This window comes from Melozone crissalis, unplaced genomic scaffold (genome assembly GCF_028551555.1).
Source record: "Melozone crissalis strain CALT ecotype California unplaced genomic scaffold, PUWL_Pcris_2 ptg000086l_1, whole genome shotgun sequence".
NCBI lineage: Eukaryota > Metazoa > Chordata > Aves > Passeriformes > Passerellidae > Melozone > Melozone crissalis.
In genome coordinates this window covers 1951974-1970029 of record NW_026535863.1, presented here as the reverse complement: position 1 = coordinate 1970029, position 18056 = coordinate 1951974, and the positions used below count along the sequence as shown (strand labels likewise).

General features: G+C 61.8%; 3 protein-coding genes across 3 annotated transcripts; 1 reads left to right on the top strand and 2 right to left on the bottom strand.

Moving 5' to 3' along the window:
- The first annotated feature begins 327 nt into the window (after positions 1-327).
- EPS8L3 (EPS8 like 3) lies at positions 328-6919 on the top strand. Its single transcript, XM_054290687.1, has 18 exons — positions 328-368; positions 447-520; positions 601-665; positions 880-1035; positions 2185-2322; positions 2394-2470; positions 3404-3507; positions 3614-3687; positions 3988-4087; positions 4179-4243; positions 5030-5104; positions 5410-5558; positions 5649-5858; positions 5902-6034; positions 6124-6237; positions 6343-6422; positions 6524-6656; positions 6902-6919. Exons 1-18 carry the CDS (start codon positions 328-330, stop codon positions 6917-6919), a joined length of 1806 nt encoding a protein of 601 aa, XP_054146662.1.
- An 800-nt stretch (positions 6920-7719) lies between these two features.
- On the bottom strand, positions 7720-10698 carry LOC128946769 (glutathione S-transferase Mu 3-like). The gene is made up of 8 exons (XM_054290733.1): positions 10638-10698; positions 9532-9607; positions 9374-9438; positions 9212-9293; positions 8446-8546; positions 8218-8313; positions 8028-8138; positions 7720-7946 (listed from the first exon to the last, which is right to left on the bottom strand). The coding sequence occupies exons 1-8, from the start codon at positions 10668-10670 to the stop codon at positions 7851-7853; spliced, it is 660 nt and encodes a 219-aa protein (XP_054146708.1). The 5' UTR covers positions 10671-10698; the 3' UTR covers positions 7720-7850.
- A 1716-nt stretch (positions 10699-12414) lies between these two features.
- On the bottom strand, positions 12415-17187 carry LOC128946771 (glutathione S-transferase 2-like). Its single transcript, XM_054290734.1, has 8 exons — positions 17144-17187; positions 16911-16986; positions 16501-16565; positions 16334-16415; positions 14880-14980; positions 14231-14326; positions 14052-14162; positions 12415-12570 (listed from the first exon to the last, which is right to left on the bottom strand). The coding sequence occupies exons 1-8, from the start codon at positions 17177-17179 to the stop codon at positions 12475-12477; spliced, it is 663 nt and encodes a 220-aa protein (XP_054146709.1). The 5' UTR covers positions 17180-17187; the 3' UTR covers positions 12415-12474.
- Between the last annotated feature and the right edge of the window lie 869 nt (positions 17188-18056).

Below are 18056 nucleotides of genomic sequence, written 5' to 3'. Positions count from 1 at the left end.
CACAAGGACCGGGCTGGGGGGTTGGGGACACTTTTGGGGTGACACAAGGACCGGGCTGGAGGGTTGGGGACACATCGTGGGGGACACATCGGGGGTGACACAAGGACCGGGCGGGGGGGCTGGGGACACTTTTGGGGTGACACAAGGACCGGGTTGGGGGGATGGGGACACTTTTGGGGTGACACAAGGACCGGGCGGGGGGGCTGGGGACACTTAGGGGGTGACACAAGGAGCGGGCTGGGGGGATGGGGACACTTAGGGGGTGACACAAGGACCGTGCCCAAGATCCCACGGCAGGACCGAGGCGCTCCGGCTGCTCCCGGCAGGATGGGAGACCCCTTCGGCCGCTGGAGCAGCAGCCCCTCCCGGTGAGCGCCACCCCGGGGACCCCCGAGGGCTGGGCGGGACAGGGGCCAGGGCGTGTCAATGTCCGTCTGTCCGTCCAGGAGCGAATATGACGACAGGACCCCGCTCCCACACTCCAACAGCTTCGCCCGCCTCAGCGGGAAGAGCATCTACAGTGAGTGAGGGCTGCACCCCAAAAACCCCCTCAGTGCCCCCCAGCTCGTCCCTGTCCCCTCACCCCGCCTGTGCCCTCAGATCAGCGCAAGGACTACGGGCAGACGCTGCTCAAGCTCCAGAACGATTTCCAGCACCACGTTGAGGTAGAAGCCCTCCCCCAAGTGCCCCGCGCCCCCCAGCCTTGCATGGGACCCGTGTGGCACCGTGTCACACTGTGTGGCACCGTGTGGCACCGTGTCACACTGTGTGGCACCGTGTGGCACCGTGTGGCACCGTGTCACACCGTGTGGCACCGTGTGGCACCGTGTGGCACCGTGTCACACTGTGTGGCACCGTGTGGCCCCCTGTCCCCTCCAGCACCTGCTGACGATGCCCCTGGAGCGGGAGCTGCGCAGCGCCGAGGATTGCCTGGGGCGCCTGCGGGAGCTGGAGGAGCAGGGCCGGGTCTGGGGCCAGGATGTCATCCTGGAGGTCAAGGACCAGGAGCTGGTGCTGAGCGATGTGGAGAGCAAGGTAACCCCGGCCAGGGCTCCCCCAAACCCCGGTACCCCCCGCGCAGGGCACCCCCAAAACCTGGAACCCCTGGCCCTGAATCCTGGCACCCCCATGGTTTAGGAACTCCCAAATCCCGGTACCCCCTGGCCAGGGCATCCCCTAAATCCTGGCACTCCTGGCTATGGGGAACCCCAAACCCCGGTACCCCCAGGCTATGGGGAACCCCAAATCCCGGTACCCTCTGGCCAGGCCATCCCCTGAGTCCCGGCATCCCCTGGCTATGGAAGCCCCAAATCCTGGCACCCCCTGGCTATGGGAACCCCCAAATCCCGGTATCCCCTGAATCCTGGGACCCCTGACTATGGAAACTCCCAGATCCCAGACTCCCCCTGGCTATGTGATACCTCCTGGCCAAGGCATCCCCTGGATCCTGGCACCCCCTGGCTATGGGAACACCCAAATCCCGGATGCCTCCTGGCTATGGGAACCCCCAAACCCCAGTACCCCCTGGCCACGGTGTCCCCTGAATCCTGGCACCCCTGGGCTATGGGGAACTCCAAATTCCAGTACCCTGCGGCTATGGGAACCCTCAAATTATGGTGCCCCCTGCCCAGGGTATCCCCTAAATCCTGGCACTACCTGGATATGGGAGCCCCCAAATTCAGGTACCCTCCGGCTATGGGAACCCCCAAATCCTGGTACTCCCCGGCTATGGGAACCCCCAAACCGCAGTACCCCCTGGCCACAGTGTCCCCTGAATCCTGGCACCTCCTGGGCTATGGGGAGCTCCAAATTCCGGTACCCTCTGGCAATGGGAACGCCCAAATCCCAATACCCCCCGGCCAGGGCATCCCCTGGATCCTGGCACACCCTGGCTATGTGAACCCCCAAATCTCTGGAGGGCCGCCCCCTGTCCAGGTATCCCCAACCCCCAGTCCACCCCACTGCCCCCACCCTGGCAGCTCCTACAGCCCTGGCACCCCCAATCTGGGCACCCCCCCAGCCTGGCACCCACAGCCCTGCCCCACCCCAGCTCAGCCCCCAAACTCTCCTATGCTACCCCAGCACCCCCATGAAACCCCACCCCTCCCAATCGCGACCCCACAATCCCACCCGCACCCCTTTAACCCTTTCCCAGCCACTGATCCCCCGTGTGCGGCCTGGCAGGAGGAGCTGGAGGCGTTCCCGCTGGGAAGCGTGCAGGGATGCTCGGCCGGGCTGGACAACGCCGTGCTGGCCATCAGCGTGCAGGAGAGGAACCCAGCGAGAAGCAGCGTGCTGCTCTTCCAGTGCGAGCGCCTGGGGGTGAGCCCTGGGCGGGGAAACGCGGGGGGCAGCGCCCCGGGGTGGGCTCTGAGCGCGGCGGCTCCGTGCAGGCAGAGACGCTGAGGAGCAGCCTGGAGAAGGTGCTGAGGCAGAGGAAGGAGGAGCAGAGCAGCCACTACGGGCACAGGTATGGGGGGTAAGTGGCTCTGCGGTCCCTCCCTGGACACAGCTCGGCTGGGGCTCCAAGTGTCGCTCCCCAAAGTTGTGGTGAGTCTGGTGGTGGGGTCTCCTTGTTGTCCCACAGCGCCCCAAAGCCCTCCTGCCCCACCAGAGGGGTGAAGGGGGGCCCTTTGTCCCCACTTTCCCAGCTCCTGGCTCAGCCCCACCCCATGAACCGACCCCCCCCACCCCATCCACGGGCTAAGCCCCCCGTTCTGCCCCACCCCATGGGCCCGACCCCCCAACCCCTCCAGGGGCTGAGCCCCCCGTCCTACACCATCCCCATGGGCCTGACCCCCCCCTCACCCCATCCAGGTGCTCAGCCTCCTTCCCGCCCCTCCTGCTCCATCCCCATGGACCCGACACCCTCACCCCATCCACAGGCTCAGCTCCCCCATCCTGCCCCACCCCATGAACAACCTCCCACCCCATCCATGGGATCAGTTACCCCCCCTACCACCCCCCCTTCCCCATCCCTGTGGGCACAGACCCCCCCACGGCACCCACGAGCTCGGTGTCCCCTCATCCCCACGGGCACAGAGCGTCCCCCACCCCATTTCCCATCACTGGCCTCAGACCCCCCCTGCTCCTCCTCCTCCTCCCTCCTTCCCCACACCCCCAGACCCCACACCCCACTCTCGGAACCAGCCCCGCTCCTGCCCCACACCCACACACAGACCCCTCCCACATGCCCACCCCGGGTTCAGCTCGCCCTCTGTTTCCCTCCCCACCCCGTACAGCCCCCCCAGGCTCAGCTCACCCTTTCTTTTCCCCTTCCCACCCCTGCAGAGTCCCCTCAAGCTCATCTCACCCTCTGTTCCCCCGCCCCCCACCCCCTACAGCCCCCCCAGGCTGGGAGGGTCTCACCTCACCCTCTGCTCCCTTCCCGCTGCCCCCGCAGCCCCCCGGAGCCCCCCCCGTACGCGGCCCCGGAGCGCTGGGCAGAGCCCCCCGAGCCCGACCCCCACCCACCCCCCCGGCGGGAGCCGCTCTCCCCGGATTACCGTGAGTCTGGGCCGGGGGGGAGGGAGGGAGGTGTTGTATTGCAGGGAGGCACCGCGCCGTGCCTCAGTTTCCCCAGGAGCAGCGGTGACGCGGGCGATGTCCCCAGGTGCGCCGGAGCTCCCGCAGGTGTCCCGGGGCCGAGCCCCCGGCCAGGCCGTGCCCGAGGCGGAGCGGGATGTTGTAAGTGCCCACCCCGGGAGGGGTCACCCCCAGGCTATGGGGAACCCCAAATCCCAGCACTCCCTGCCTATGGGAACCCCAAATCCCAGCAGTCCCTGCCAACAGGAACCCCAAATCCCGGCACTCCCTGCCTATGGGAACCCCAAATCCCGGTACTATCTGCCTATGGGAACCCCAAATCCCGGCACTCCCCAGGTTATGGGAACCCCAAATCCTGGCACTCCCTGCCTATGGGAACCCCAAATCCCGGCACTCCCTGCCTATGGGAACCCCACACCCCACCGCCCCCCGCACCCACAGGAGATCCTCAACCACGTCCTGGGCGACCTGGAGCGCTTCGTGGGGCGGCTGAAAACGGCGCTGAGCTCGGCCAGCACCAAGAAGAAGCTGAAGAAGTCAGGTGGGAAGGGAGAGGGAGGGAAGGGTCCCCGGGGGCTGCCCAGCCCTGTGCCAGCCCCAGCCCGGTGCCAGCCCCAGCTGTGCCCCTGCAGCGCTGCCCCCAAAGGATGAGTACACGGATTTCTTCCAGAAGGTGAAATACGCCCTCAACCTCTTGGTAGGTGCGGTTGGTAGGGCTGGAGGGGGCGGCTGGGGGTGGGGGGATGTGGGGAAGGGGCTAAAGGGCAATTGGGGGGGCTGTGTGGGGAAAGGGGGGCTGTAGGGATGGGGGCGCTCTGTGGGAATAGGGGGGTGTGGGGATGGGGGATTGCAGGAGAATATGGGGAGTGGGGCTGTGTGGGGATAGGGGTCTATGGGGTTAGGATGGGGGGGCTGTGTGGGGAAAGGGGGCTGTGAGGGTGGGGGCTCTGTGGGAATAGGGCGGTGTGGGGATGGGGGATTGAATAAGAATGTGGGGAGTGGGGCTGTGTGGGGATTGGGGGGCTTTGGGGTTAGGATGGCGGGCTGTGTGGGGAAAGGGCGGTGTGGGGAAAGGGGGGCTGTGGGAACTGGGTGGGTGTGGGGATGGGGGATTGCATGAGAATGTGGGGCTCTGTGGGGCTGTGTGGGGATGGGGGGGGCTGTGTGGGGAAAGGGGGGCTGTGAGAGTGGGGGGCTGTGGGAATGGGGGGGTGTGCGGGGATGGGGCATTGCATGAGAATGTGGGGCTGTGTGGGGCTGGGAGGGTCTGTGGGGTTAGGATGGGGGGGCTGTGTGGGGTGGAGGGGCTCTGTGGGGTGAGGGAGGTGTGGGTGAGCTGAGGGGCTCTGTGGGGTGGAGCGGCCATATAGGGACAAGGGTCCGTGTAGGGATCAGAAGTGTGGGTGGGCTGGGGGGTTCCGTGGGGCTGCGGGGGCTGTGTGAGGGCAGAGGGGGCTCCTTGGGGACACCTTCCCCCCCATAGGGACGGAACCGCCGCTATGTGAGGGAGCCGGACCCCCCGGAGCTGCTGCACCTCATCTTCTCCGCTCTGTCCTTCGTGAGTGCCCCCGGAGCGGGTACCACCGCCCGGAATGCGTGACACGGGTGGGGATCGCCCCCCGGAACGTGTGACACGGGTGGGGATCACCCCCAGAATGTGTGACACGGATGGGGATCACCCCCAGAATGTGTGACACGGGTGGGGATCGCCCCCCGGAACGTGTGACACGGGTGGGGATCACCCCCAGAATGTGTGACACGGGTGGGGATCGCCCCCCGGAACGTGTGACACGGGTGGGGATCGCCCCCAGAATGTGTGACATGGGTGGGGACCCCCGTCAATCCCCCGTCCCGTCCCCGCAGGTGCTCGGGCACTGCCCCAGCCCCGGGCTGGCCCCGGCCGTGCAGAGCCCGCTGCTCCTGCCCGAGGCGCTGCAGCTCCTCGAGGAGACCCTGGGCGATGACGATTACGGCGTCTGGAAGAGCCTCGGCACCGCCTGGAACAAATCCAGGTGGGCTCCAGCCCCCCGACACCGAGAAAGGGGGGTCTGGGTTTGAGGGGGGTCCCAGCGCTCACCGCGGTGCCCCCCTCGATGTTGTAGGGCCGAGTACCCCAACAGCGACCGGGTGCCCGCGTACACCCCGGTGTTTTCGGACGGGTGGCTGCCCCCCGTGATGCAGCAGGAGCGCCGAGGGAGCCTCCAGGACAGCGCAGCGCCCGCCTCAGTTTCCCCAGCTCTGTCGCGACCCTCCCGGTCCCTGCCCCCCGCCCAGGCACCGGGCACGGGCTGGAGGGACCATCCGGGCCGAGGGTGAGTGTCCCCCTGTCCCTGAACCTGAGGGGGTTCGGGGCAGGAGGTGGGCACTGATGCAGCCCCTCCGCACCCCCAGATCCCCGCTCCCTGCCCAGGGGCTGGTCCGAGCCCTGTACGACTTCCAGGCCAGGAACTCGCAGGAGCTGAGCGTCAGGAAGGGGGACACGCTGCAGGTGGGAGCGGGGCGGCCCGTCCTTGGGTGGGGGGCACAGTTGGGACCCCCGGGTCTGCCCTCCAGCTACCCCCATTGTCACCTGCCCAGGTGCTGGACCAGCAGAGGAAGTGGTGGCTGGTGCAGGACGAGCGGGGGGACAGGGGACACGTCCCTGGCAACATCCTGGAGCCCCTCCCGGAGCCGGGGCACGGCTCCACACAGGTGGGGGACCCCTCTGACATCCTTTCTCTGCGACCCCCACCAGCGGTGGCCGGCGGTACCACGATGTCCCCTCCCAATGTCCCCTCCCTTTGTCCCCTGCTCCAGGACAGTCCCCCCACCCTGCACCCCAACTCCTCGCCGGCAGAGGTGACGGCCTGGCTGATGGACAAGGGCTTCTCGCGGATGTAGGTGCTCCCTTGAGCCCCCTCCCCACCCCAGAACCCGCCTGGGTCCATTTGGGGCTGGGGGCGAGCCCGGCTCACTCCTGTCCCCCCCCCCACCCCAGCACGGTGCGGACCCTGGGGGTGCTGCGGGGACGCGAACTGCTGCAGATGAGCCCGGACGAGCTGCGAGGGGTCTGTCCCGAGGAGTGGCGCAGGGTCCTCTTCAAGCTGTCCCCCATCAAGACATCCCTGGGGGTGAGCACTCCCACCCCCGTACCCCACCTCGGGACCCCTGGCCTCACGCCCCCACCCCCGGGTGTCTCTGGGGGTGTGGGACTCCCCCCCTCCTCACTCCTGGGATTGTGGGACCCCCGGCCCCCACCTCACTCCTGTGGCTGTGGGACTCCCAGCCCCGCAGCCCCGCCCCAGTCCGGGGCCATGAGGGGAAGGACCCTCATCCCCACGCCCCCTCCTCACTTCTCCCATCCCTCTCTCCGCAGATCGGCCCCATGGACTGAGCCCCCGAGGCCACGCCGATGTCTCCATCACGTCCCCGCCCCGGATGGAGCACCCTGGGAATGGCTGGGTTTGGGAGCGAACCCGCCTGGCCCCCCAAGGCAGAAAAACCCTCCTGGAAATCACAGAACGGCCCCCCAAAGGAAGGAGGGGGGCAGGCACCCCCCTCGGCGGGCTCGGGCGCTGCGAAGGGACTTTGCACCCCCAAAATGTAAAGGGATTGATGTGGAAAATAAAAAAGTGACAGCAGTGGGGTGTGCAGAGTCTGGGGGGCACCTCGGGGCAGGGAGAGGGACAAGGGGAACAGGGCAGGGTAGGGAGAGGGTCAAGGGGCAAAGGGACAAGGGCAGGGAGAGGGACCCCGCATTTCACCGCCCCCGCAGCACCCAAGGCACATCCCTGGTCCCCACCTTGGCGAGCCGATGGCAGGAGGGGCCCCGGGGGACAGGGCTGTCCCCAGCCCACTCCACTCAGCACCCTGCGTGGGTGGCAGGGCACCAAGGCTCCCTCCCCCCGGGCTTTGTCAGAGCTGCCTCATTAGAGCTCATTAGGAATGTGCTAATGAGGAGCGGGGGTGGAAGAAGGGAGCCGCAGGGCTGCTTTCCTTTTCCCTTTCCCAGAGCAACAGGGAGGGCCCTGGGAACAGCACCGGGCTGAGCTCCTGCCCCAAACCAACCCAGCCACGCTGGGAATGGGTCCCACGGGGCAGGGACCCCCCTCACCCCACACCCACCAACCCCCAACCACTGGTGGGAGGCACTAAGGTGCCCCCCAACACCACAAGGCCTGTGGGGGCGCAGGGTGCCACATCTAAAAATGATTTATTGCCTTGGGGGGCGTCATGCCAGTGCTGCTGTCCCCCCACCGAGGGTGGAGGGTGCTGGAGGGGCTGGGTGAGGACTCCCCCCACCCTCTGAGCCTCGTGCTGAGCTCCTACACCTTCTTGTTGCCCCACTTGGCCATCTTGTTGTTGATGGGCATCTTCTGGAAACGGCTGGACTTCAAGTAGGCAGCCACCTTCTCCAGAGCCTGGGGACACACACAGAGGGTCAGGGGTGCCCCCACCGCGGCAGCCCCACCCAGGGGTGGCCTCGGGGTGCCCCTGCTCACCCCAAAGCGCTCCACAAAGTCCTTGAGGTTCTTGAAGGGCTCCAGGCACTTGGGCTCAAAGATGCGGTTCTGATCCAGCACGTCAAACATGAGGAAGTCCACAAAGGTCAGCTGGGGACATGGGGGGGACACACAGTGAGGACAAACTCCCTCCCCAGCCCCTCAGCCCCCTCGGGAGCCCTGGCAGTACCTTCTCCCCTGCAAACCACTTTCTGTCCCCCAGGAAGTTGGAGAAGAGCTTCAGCTTCCCCGGGAGCTGCTCCAGGTAGCCCGGCTTGAGCTTCTCCTGAGGGAGGAGGGAAGGAAAGGGTGAAGATGGGCAGCCACCCTGGGGAGCACCCCCCCAGTCTGGGGTCCCCAATCCTGGCACGGGGTCCCCAACGCTGGCACAGGGTCCCCCAGCCTGCAGCACACTCACAAAGTCAGGGTTGTAGCAGACCATGACAAGGCTCATGCGGAAATCCATGATCTGGTTCTCCAGCATGTCCACACGCAGGATCTCCTCCTCTGTCTCACCACCTGCACAGGGGGATCAGCCCTGGGGGCCCAAACCCTCCCTGACCCCAGCCTGCTCCTGCCTGTGGGTCCCTTTAACTCCAACCCCATGCTCACCCTCACTCCAACCTGTACCCCAATCCAACTCCAACCCCAAACCAAACCCAACTGAACCCCAATCCAATTCCAACCCTATTCCAATCCCAACTCCAACCCCAACTCCAAGCCCAGCTTTAATCCTATTCCAAGTGCACTCCAGCCTAATTCCAATCACATTCCAATCTCCACCCCATCCCACTCCAGCCCCAGCTTTAATCCCACTCCAACCTCACTCCAGCCCCACTCCCATCCCAACTCCAAACCCACTCCAACCCTAAATTTAATCCAAATCCAGCCCAACTCCAATTCCAAATTTAATCCCAACTCCAAGCCCACTCCAGCCCCAATCCCAAACCCACTCCAATCCCAGATTTAATCCCACTCCCATTCCAACTCCCTTCCCACATTTAATCCAACTCCAGCCCCACTCCAATCCCAACTATAATCCCACTCCAAACCCACTCCAAACCCAGCTTTAATCCCACTGCAACTCTAACTCCAACCCCAAATTTAATCAAACTCCAACCCCAACTCCAGTCCCACTCCAATCCCAAATTTAATCCCACTCCCATCCCCTGCCCCCCACTCACACATGTTGTGCTTGCGGGCAATGTAGCGCAGGATGGCGTTGCTCTGGGTCAGTTTGGTGTTGCCATCGATGAAGTAGGGCAGCTGGAGGGGACAGAGGGACATGGGGACACCAGGACAGCGAGACACCCCCAGCCCCAGCCCCCCCAGCCCCTGACACCTACATTGGGGAAGTCCAGCCCCAGCTTCTCCTTCTCGTTGATCCATTGGCTCTTATCATAGTTGGGAGCTGCAAGGGAAGGGGGAGTTGGGTGATGTTGGGTCCACCCCAAAAACCCCAAAAGAGGCTGAGGGTGGTGTGGGGACCCCCTGACCCCCTCACCTTCCCCACAGCTGTAGAGTTTGTCCTCATAGGGTGTCTCTGTGTACTCCAGCAGCAGGCGGATGGCGTGGGCGAGCTGGGGAGGGGGATGGGTGAGACACCCCAAAAACACCCCCTAAACGTGAGCCTGCAGCTGGCTCACACACGGGGAAACTGAGGCACAGGGCAGGGCAAACTGCACCCCCTTCCCAGCACCCCCTGCACAGGGGGAACCCCCCAAAAGCAACATGCTCCCACCCCCAAGTGCAGCAGGACCCCACAATCGATCCCAGACCGACCCCACAATTCATCCCTGATCACCCCCAAAAGATCAAGCAGACCTCCCACAGCTTCCCCAAAACACCTGAGGGTCCCCCCAGATCCCCCCAAAGACCAGAGGGGCTCCCACGGTTCCTCCCAAGGTTAGGAGGTCAGCCCAAGACCCCCCCAAAACACCAGAGGGACCCCCACGGACTCATCAGAGCCCCCCAAGGGGCACCCCCTGCCGTCCCCCCCAAGGCTAATGAGGGAGCCTCATTAGAGCTCATTAGGAATGTGCTAATGAGGAGCGGGGGGAGGGGGAAGAGGGGCCAGAGCCGCCTCCCTCAAAACACCAGAGGGAGCCCCACAACTGCCCAAACGACACAGGAGACCCCCGAAACCCCCCCATAAACCCCCAGAAGCCAGGGGAGACCCCCTAAGACCCCCCCACAACCCCAAAGGGAGCTCCCGCAGCCCCCCACAAGATCAGTGGGACCCCCCCCACAGACCTCTGGCTGGCCCCTAAAAGCTCAGAGAGGTCCCCAGAGCCCCCCCAAGCCAAAAGGGAGCCCCAGAGCTCCCCCAAGCCAAAAGGGAACCCCACAACCCCGCCACGCCCCCACCCGAGTACAGCGGAACCGCCACAGCCCCCACCCCCAAAGCCAGCAGGGACCCCACAAACCCCCCCGAACATACCCGAAAGACCAAAGGGACCCCCCGAAACCCCCCAAAAAAGCGGGGGGAGCCCCGAAAACCCCTTAAATCCCCCCAAAAGCGCAGGGGGACGCCCGGCCCCGCCTTTGGGGTGCGCGCAGCCCCTGCCCCGCGCGGGGGGGTCCCGGGGGGGTCCCGGGGTCCCCACTCACCCCGCGGATGTCCCAGTACCCCAATACCGCCATGGCCGCGCGATCGCTGCCCCGCCCCCCTCGTGACACGGCCACGCCCGGCTGGGGGTGGGGCTTGGGGGCGGGGCTGAGGCAGGGCGCGGCTGGGGGCGGGGCTTAACGGGGATCCCTTACCCCGGGGATCCCCCTTATCGGATCGCTCTTATCCCGGGATTCTCCTTTGTCTCAGGGGTCCCCCTTATTCCGGGGTTCCCCCTTATCTCGAGGTTCCCTCCTATCCCGGTGATCCCCCTTATCCCGGGGTCCCCCTTATCCCATGATTCTCCCTTATCCCGGGACTTCTTCCCCTTATCCCGGGGGTCCCCTTTATCCCATGATTCCCCCTTATCGGATCCCCCTTATCCCGGGGTTGCCCATTATCCGGGGGGTCCCCTCCTATCCCGGGGGTTCCCCTTATCCCCCCCCTTATCCCGGCGTCCCCCTTATCCCATGAGTCCCCCTTATCCCGGGACTTCTTCCCCTTATCCCGAGGGTCCCTCTTATCCCGGGTGTCCCCTTTATCGCGGGACTTCTCCTTATCCCGGGGGTCCCTCTTATGCCAGGATTTCCCCTTGTCCCGGGGATCCCCCCTATCCCGGGTGCCCCCCTTTATCCCGGGGCTCTGCGGCCCCCCCTTAGCAGAGGATTCTGTGCCTCCCGCCCACCTGCATGGAACCCCCTTAACCCGGGCCCCCCCCCCCCTTATCCCGGGATTCCCTCGTATCCCGGGGTCCCCTCTTATCCCGGGGGTCCCCCATATCCAGGGGGTCTGCCCAAGCTTAGCAGGGTCCCCATTAGCAGAGGCTTTTGTGGGTCCCCCCCGCCTGCACGTAACCCTCTAATCCCTGGCGTCCCCCTTATCTCGGGGATTCCCCCTTATCGGATCCCCGTTATCCCGGGATTCCCCCTTATCCCGGGATTCCCCCTTATCCCGGGGGTTCCCCTTATCCCGGGGGCTCCACAACCCCCCAAACACCGTGGGGTTCCCCGAATCCCGGGAGTCTTGTGACCCTCCCACCCCCATGGGAACCCCCTCGTCTGGAGAGTTCTGTGACCACACCGAACTCCATGGGGTCCCCCTTATCCTGGGGTGTCTGTGCCTACCCCAAGTTCTATGGGGGTCCCCCTTAACAGGGGGTTCTGTGATTCTCCCCATCCCCGTGGGTTTGCCACCCCCTAAATTCCAGGGGGTCCTTCTTAACCTGGGGGGTCTGCAGCCACCCCAAATTCTATGGAGGTCCTCCCCATCCTCGTGCCTTTGTGACCCCCTAAATTCCTAAATTATCCGAGGGGTTCTGTGACACACCCCATCCATCCCCACAGGACCACTTTATTCTGGGGGCACTGCCACCCCACAAACTCCATGGGGTCCTCTTGTTCTGCAGCCCCTTTAAATTCCTTTAGGGTTCCCGCTTTTCCTGGGGGAAATTTCCAACCCCCCAAACTCCATGGGAAGCCCCTTATCCTGGGGGCCATGGGTCCCTCTGTGACCCCCCCCCTCAAGCTTCATTGGGGTCCCCCCTTTCAGTCCCCTCAGCTGCAGGGGGGTCTCCCTTATCCTGGGGGAATAGGGACCCCACCTTGCTCCTCACAGCCTCCACGGGGGTCCCCCTTATTCCAGGGGTCCTCTAGGAATGGCTCTCCCCATCCACCACCCAGAAGGGTCCCAACCCCACAAATGAGGAGTTACCCCCCCTCCCCCCACAGCCCCTCAGCAGCTCAGGGAGGAGGTACAGACACAGAACAGACAAGGGGGAGCCCCCCGAGGTTTATTGGGGGGATTTGGGGGTGATTTGGGGGTGCAGGGGGGGTCAGCCCTTCACTCCTTGGTGCTGGACCACTTGGACGTGCGCCAGAAAACCGGGGTCTTCATGAAGCGCCCCGAGCGCATGTAGGCAGAGACCTTGTCCAGGGCCTGGGGGACACGTGGGGACACATGGGGACACATGGGGACGGGGAACACACCACGGGGACAGGGGTGGGAACACTAGGGTGGCTGGGATGGGGACAATGGGATGGCTGAGTTGGGGACAGGGACACCAGGGTGTTGGGGACAGGGATAGGGACACCAGGGGGTCAGGGATAGGGACAGAGATGGACCCTGAAGTGTCAGGAACTGGGACAGGGACATTGGAGTGTAAGGAATGAGACAGGGACATTGGGATGTCAGTGATGGGGACACCGGGGTGTTAGGGACAAGGACAGGGACACCAGGGGACAGAGATGGGGACACTGGAATGGCTGGGATGGGACAGAGACACTCGGGTGTTTGGGACAGGGGTGGGGACACCATGAGGTCAGGGATGGGGACATTGGGGTGTCTGGGATAGGGACAAGGACACTGAGGTGTTGGGGACGGGGATGTCTGAGATGGGGACAGGGACACCAGGGTGCTTGGAACAGGGATGGGAACACATTGGGGTCAGGGATGGGGACACTGGAGTGTCTGAGATGGGGCCACTGGGATGTCTGGGATAGGTACAGGGACACCAGCATGTTTGAGACAGGGATGTCTGAGATGGGAACAGGGACACTGGGGTGTTTGGGACAGCGGTTGGGCCACCATGGGGTCAGGGAAGGGCACACTGGGGTGTCTGGGATGGGTACAGGGACACCGAGGTGTTTGGGACAGGGATTGGGACACCAAGGGGTCAGGGATGGGGATACTGGGATGGGCACAGGGATGGGGACACTGGGGTGTCTGGGATGGGGACAGGTATACCCGGGTGTTTGGGACAGGGATAGGGACACCAGGGGGTCAGGGATAGGGACAGAGATGGACCCTGAAGTGTCAGGAACTGGGACAGGGAAATTGGAGTGTAAGGAATGAGACAGGGACATTGGGATGTCAGTGATGGAGACACTGGGGTGTTAGGGACAAGGACAGGGACACCAGGGGACAGAGATGGGGACACTGGAATGGCTGGGATGGGACAGAGACACTGGGGTGTTTGGGACAAGGGTGGGGACACCATGGGGTCAGGGATGGGGACATTGGGGTGTCTGGGATAGGGACAGGGACACCAGGGATGTTTGGGGACAGGGATGGGGACACCGGGGTGTCTGGGAGGGGCACAGGGACACTGAGGTGTTGGGGACGGGGATGCTGGGATGAGGACAGGGACACGGGGATGTTGGTGACAGGGATTGGGACACCTGGGGGTAACAGGTTTGACAGGAATGGGATGGAGACAGAAACACCGGGGATTTAAGGACGGGGCTTGGGATGGGACAAGGACTCAGCACTGAGGTGTCGGGGATGGTGACAATGACTGTCGGGGATGGTGAGGGCACAGCAGGGCTGGGGGATGGTGACACCGAGTGTCAGGGACGGAGGTGGGGCTGAGACACCGCGGTGGCCCTGGGCTGTCCCCGGGCTGTCCCGGCCCCGCTCACCTCGAAGCGCTGCAGGAACTGCGCCAGGTTTCCCTTCAGCTCGGGGCACTCGGGCACGAACATGAGTAGCCGGTCCAGCACATCATAGGCCAGGAAGTCCACGAAGGTGAGCTGGGGGAGGGCCAGGGCGGTCAGACCCCATAGGGACTCCCCAAAACCCCCCAGCATCCCCCACCAACCTTCTGCCCTGCAAACCAGGGCCGGGAGCCCAGGAACCGCGACAGCTCCTGCAGCTTCTTGGGCAGCTGCTCCAGGAACGCCGGCTTCAACTTCTCCTGCATGGCATGAGGGGGCACAGTTTGGGGGGCTGCTCCCCCAGGCCCCCCAGAACCCAGGGACATCACCCCCAGTGCAGCCAGGACAGGGATGTGCCCCCGTGCCAGGGGTGGCTCAGTGTCCCACATGGGGGATGTCACTGATGTATTTGATGGAAAATCCTTTTGCCAGGATCTTTTCTCCTGAGAAGCTGAGAGGCCTCAGAAATGAAGTGTAAAAAATTATTATCTGCTGCTGTGGGATGTGGCAGGTGCATCTTTGATTGGAGTCATGTAGTTGTTGTTAATTAATGGCCAATCACAGTCCGGCTGTCTGGGACCCTCTGGTCAGTCACAAGATTTTTTTATCATTATTTTCTTGCCTTCTCTGATGAAATCCTTTCTCTTTGTTTAGTGTAGTTTTATATAGCATTTTCTTTTCATATAATATAAAATAATAAATCAGCTTTCTGAAATATGGAGTCAACGTTCTCATCTCTTCCCTTCTCCTGGGGACCCTCAAATACACCCACAAGGTGGATCTGTCCGCTCCAACACCCACAGGGGCACTCACAAAGTCAGGGCTGTAGCAGAGACGGGCAAAATCCATTCTCAAATCCATCAGCTGGTTTTCTAGCACATCCACACGCTGCTTCTCCTCCTCTGTCTCACCACCTGCAGGGAGGGGAGGTGTCAGCCCATGTGAAAAATGTCAATTTTATGACTGGTTTTCAAAAATACTAAAATGATTATTTTATGTGTTGTGTTACAAAGTTATGCTGTTTTAATTTTTTAAGTAGTGTGTTAAATATAGTTTTAGGTTATAACATAATGTTAAAATAGAAAAAATCTCGTATGTGAGATTTTTTTTAAGAAAGGAATTAGGTACTTATGGAGGGGTTTGACAGCTGGCCTGCAAGCAAAGCTGAGTTAATAGAAGTATCAATTGATGATTTTAAAGTGTATCCGTAGCAAGGAAGAGGACAAGGCCATCAGCATGGAAACCGATAAGAAAAGATACATGAAAATTTTTGTAAGCTAGACTACGTGCCTAAGTAGATGTGTATACGTGCCTTATTGAATTTCTGTAAAACTTTTGGCAATTATATTGACGTTAATTGCTTTGCACCAATGAATATAACAAGCTATTGTGATGTAGTTAATGACTTAAGTTCACTCTTTGTTAAGAGTATATAAACTAGAGAACACACAGAATGAAAATTTTTTCTTCTTGAGCCCTGATCACGTGTGTGTGTCACGTCCAGTCTAACAGTGACAGTACTGGCACAGAGACAGCAGCCAGATGAAACTTAAATCTTTCAGAGAAAGGGAATTTATTGCTCTGTGATCAGAAGAAACTAACGTCTTCCTGCCTCACTCAGGCAGGATGACACCGTTAGGATTTAGAGGAAGAAGCTTACACTGACCAGACAGAATCCTGTATTTGAACGGAATTTATGCATCATGCATGAGGTGTATGAACATTCAACAGGCTGTTGCTTTTAAGGGTTAATCCTCTGTTAACGTGTGTCCTTTTTCAGGCTTATGTTTCTCAGAAAAAAGTACCTGGACTGTCCATGTTTGTTTTTATTGTCTCATGTTGCCTTAATGCAAATTGTCCAAATTATTATTACTCTAATTATACTGCTATTTTTATAATAGAAGTAATATTATATAATATATATATAACATTATACATAATATACTTTTATATACTATCATATACTATACTATACTATGCTATGCTATGCCATGCTATGCTATAGTATAGCATACTATTATATTAAATTGTATTATATACTATACTATACTATTATATTACATTGTATTATAGGCTATGCTATGCTATGCTATGCTATACTATACTATGCTACACTATACTATTTTATTTTATTTTATTTTATTTTATTTTATTATCATTACACTTTTAAACTTTTAAAAAACAAGCGATTGGCGTTTTACACAGCCCACCCCCCACAAACCCCCGTGATTGAGACCCCCCCCCTGGCCAGGGGCCCCCCCACTCACACATGTTGTGCTTGCGGGCGATGTAGCGCAGGATGGCGTTGCTCTGGGTCAGTTTGGTGTTGCCGTCGATGAGGTACGGGAGCTGCGGGTGCCGGGATGGGGGTCAGCTCGGGAGAACCCCCCCAAACCCCACACACAACCCCCGACACACACCCCCTATCACCTACGTTGGGGAAGTCGAGCCCCAGCTTCTCCTTCTCGTTGGTCCAGTCGCTCGGGTCATAGTCAGGGGCTGAGGGGCAGAGAGATGAGGGGGGGGGGGGGTCCCTCAGACCCTCTGCCCCACTCGTGACACCCACAAAAATGGGGGGATGTGGACATAAGGGGCATTGGGGGTGTCGTCCCCCCCGCCCGCCCCGGGGCAGCCGCTGCCCCCTCCCGGGACAGACACGGGAGAACGTTGGCACTGAGAGGGGTCAAGGTCCCTTCTTGGGGGGGGGACAAAGGTGGCGCCCCCCGAGCTGGCAGGAGTGGGGGACGGGACACGCTGCCAAGTGGGGGCGTCGCCCCCTTTCTGACAAGATCGAGGGGCTGGCGGTGGGGGGATTTGGGGGTCCCACCCCCCTGCCCCCCTCACCTGGGCCGGCGCGGTACTGGCGCTCCTGGTACGGGGTCTCGGTGTACTCCAGCAGCAGGCGGATGGCGTGGGCCAGCTGGGGGCACAGCACCCGCTTTTGGCACCCCAGAGACTCCCCCGGACCTCTCCCCCACACCCCGGGACCCCCAGCACCCCCACATTGCTCTGGGACCCCCAGCATCCCCGCACTCGTGCCCTCCCCCGTCCCCACCGCCCCCCTCGGTGCCACTCACCCCCCGGATGTCCCAGTAGCCCAGAGTGACCACCATGGTGACACCCGGCCGAAGGGCTGCGGGAACACGGACCGGGACGGACTGGGACGGACCGGGACAGGATCCTCCCCTGTCCCCTCCCTCTGTCGTCAGCGCTGCGGGCTCGGTGTCCGGGCGTCCCGCCAGCGCTGACGCTGCCACCGCCGCTCTCAATCCGCCACCTGACCCTCCCACATCACCCTGGGCACCCCCAAACCCAAGGCACGAGGGCACACACAACCCCCTTCTGTGCCTCAGTTTCCCTCTGGGGCTGTGCTCCCTCCCTCCCTTCACTTCGACTCCGGTGTTTTACTTAAATATTTTTATTTTTCATGCTCGGTTAGGTTTTTCTCAAAACTTTGTTTTTTCCCAGGAATGCCGGCTCCAGATGCAGATGAGCAGCACTGGGATGGGAAACTGCAGGGACACAGGGGGCAGTGCCCCACAGGGATGGGAGAAGCCTGGTCCAGCCCGATTTGGGCCACAAACAAACATCTCCTGGGAGTCCTGGGGACAGGGACACATGGCACCTGCTCCCCTTCCCTTCATCCCTGAGGTGGTGAGGATGAAACCTTCCCCATGCCACCCCCTGCCTTCCTCCCTGTGGTGATGAGGATGGAGCATCCCCCAGCAGGCACCATCCCCCTGTGCTCTGGGCCACTGTGTCCCCGGCGACAGCAGAGACCTCAGCTCTGGGTTCCTCTGGTTGTCCCCACGGGGTGGAAGAGCAGGCTGAGAGGGCACCAGGGTTAAGGAGCATCAGGACCCAGGTGGGGCTGGGCTGGCACTCCCACACTGCCACCACAGCAGCACCCAGGACCTCGACTTGTCACTGGGAGGTAAATCCAGGACGCCCTGGCTGTGTCCTCCCCCATGTCACCTCCTGGTGCGAGCA

Bases quoted from the DNA above. Each gene is read 5' to 3' on its own strand.
- EPS8L3 (XM_054290687.1), top strand. From the start codon at position 328: ATGGGAGACCCCTTCGGCCGCTGGAGCAGCAGCCCCTCCCG. The intron at 4,088-4,178 runs GTGGGAAGGGAG...GTGCCCCTGCAG, and splicing joins GAAGAAGCTGAAGAAGTCAG to CGCTGCCCCCAAAGGATGAG. The intron at 5,859-5,901 runs GTGAGTGTCCCC...GGTTCGGGGCAG, and splicing joins AGGGACCATCCGGGCCGAGG to GAGGTGGGCACTGATGCAGC.
- LOC128946769 (XM_054290733.1), bottom strand. From the start codon at position 10,670: ATGGCGGTATTGGGGTACTGGGACATCCGCGGG. The intron at 9,439-9,531 runs GTGAGGGGGTCA...CTTCCCTTGCAG, and splicing joins ACTCTACAGCTGTGGGGAAG to CTCCCAACTATGATAAGAGC. The intron at 7,947-8,027 runs GTGAGCAGGGGC...GTGTGTCCCCAG, and splicing joins ACTTTGTGGAGCGCTTTGGG to GCTCTGGAGAAGGTGGCTGC.
- LOC128946771 (XM_054290734.1), bottom strand. From the start codon at position 17,179: ATGGTGGTCACTCTGGGCTACTGGGACATCCGGGGG. The intron at 14,981-16,333 runs GTGAGTGGGGGG...CCCTCCCTGCAG, and splicing joins CGCCCGCAAGCACAACATGT to GTGGTGAGACAGAGGAGGAG. The intron at 12,571-14,051 runs GTGAGCGGGGCC...CGTGTCCCCCAG, and splicing joins AGTTCCTGCAGCGCTTCGAG to GCCCTGGACAAGGTCTCTGC.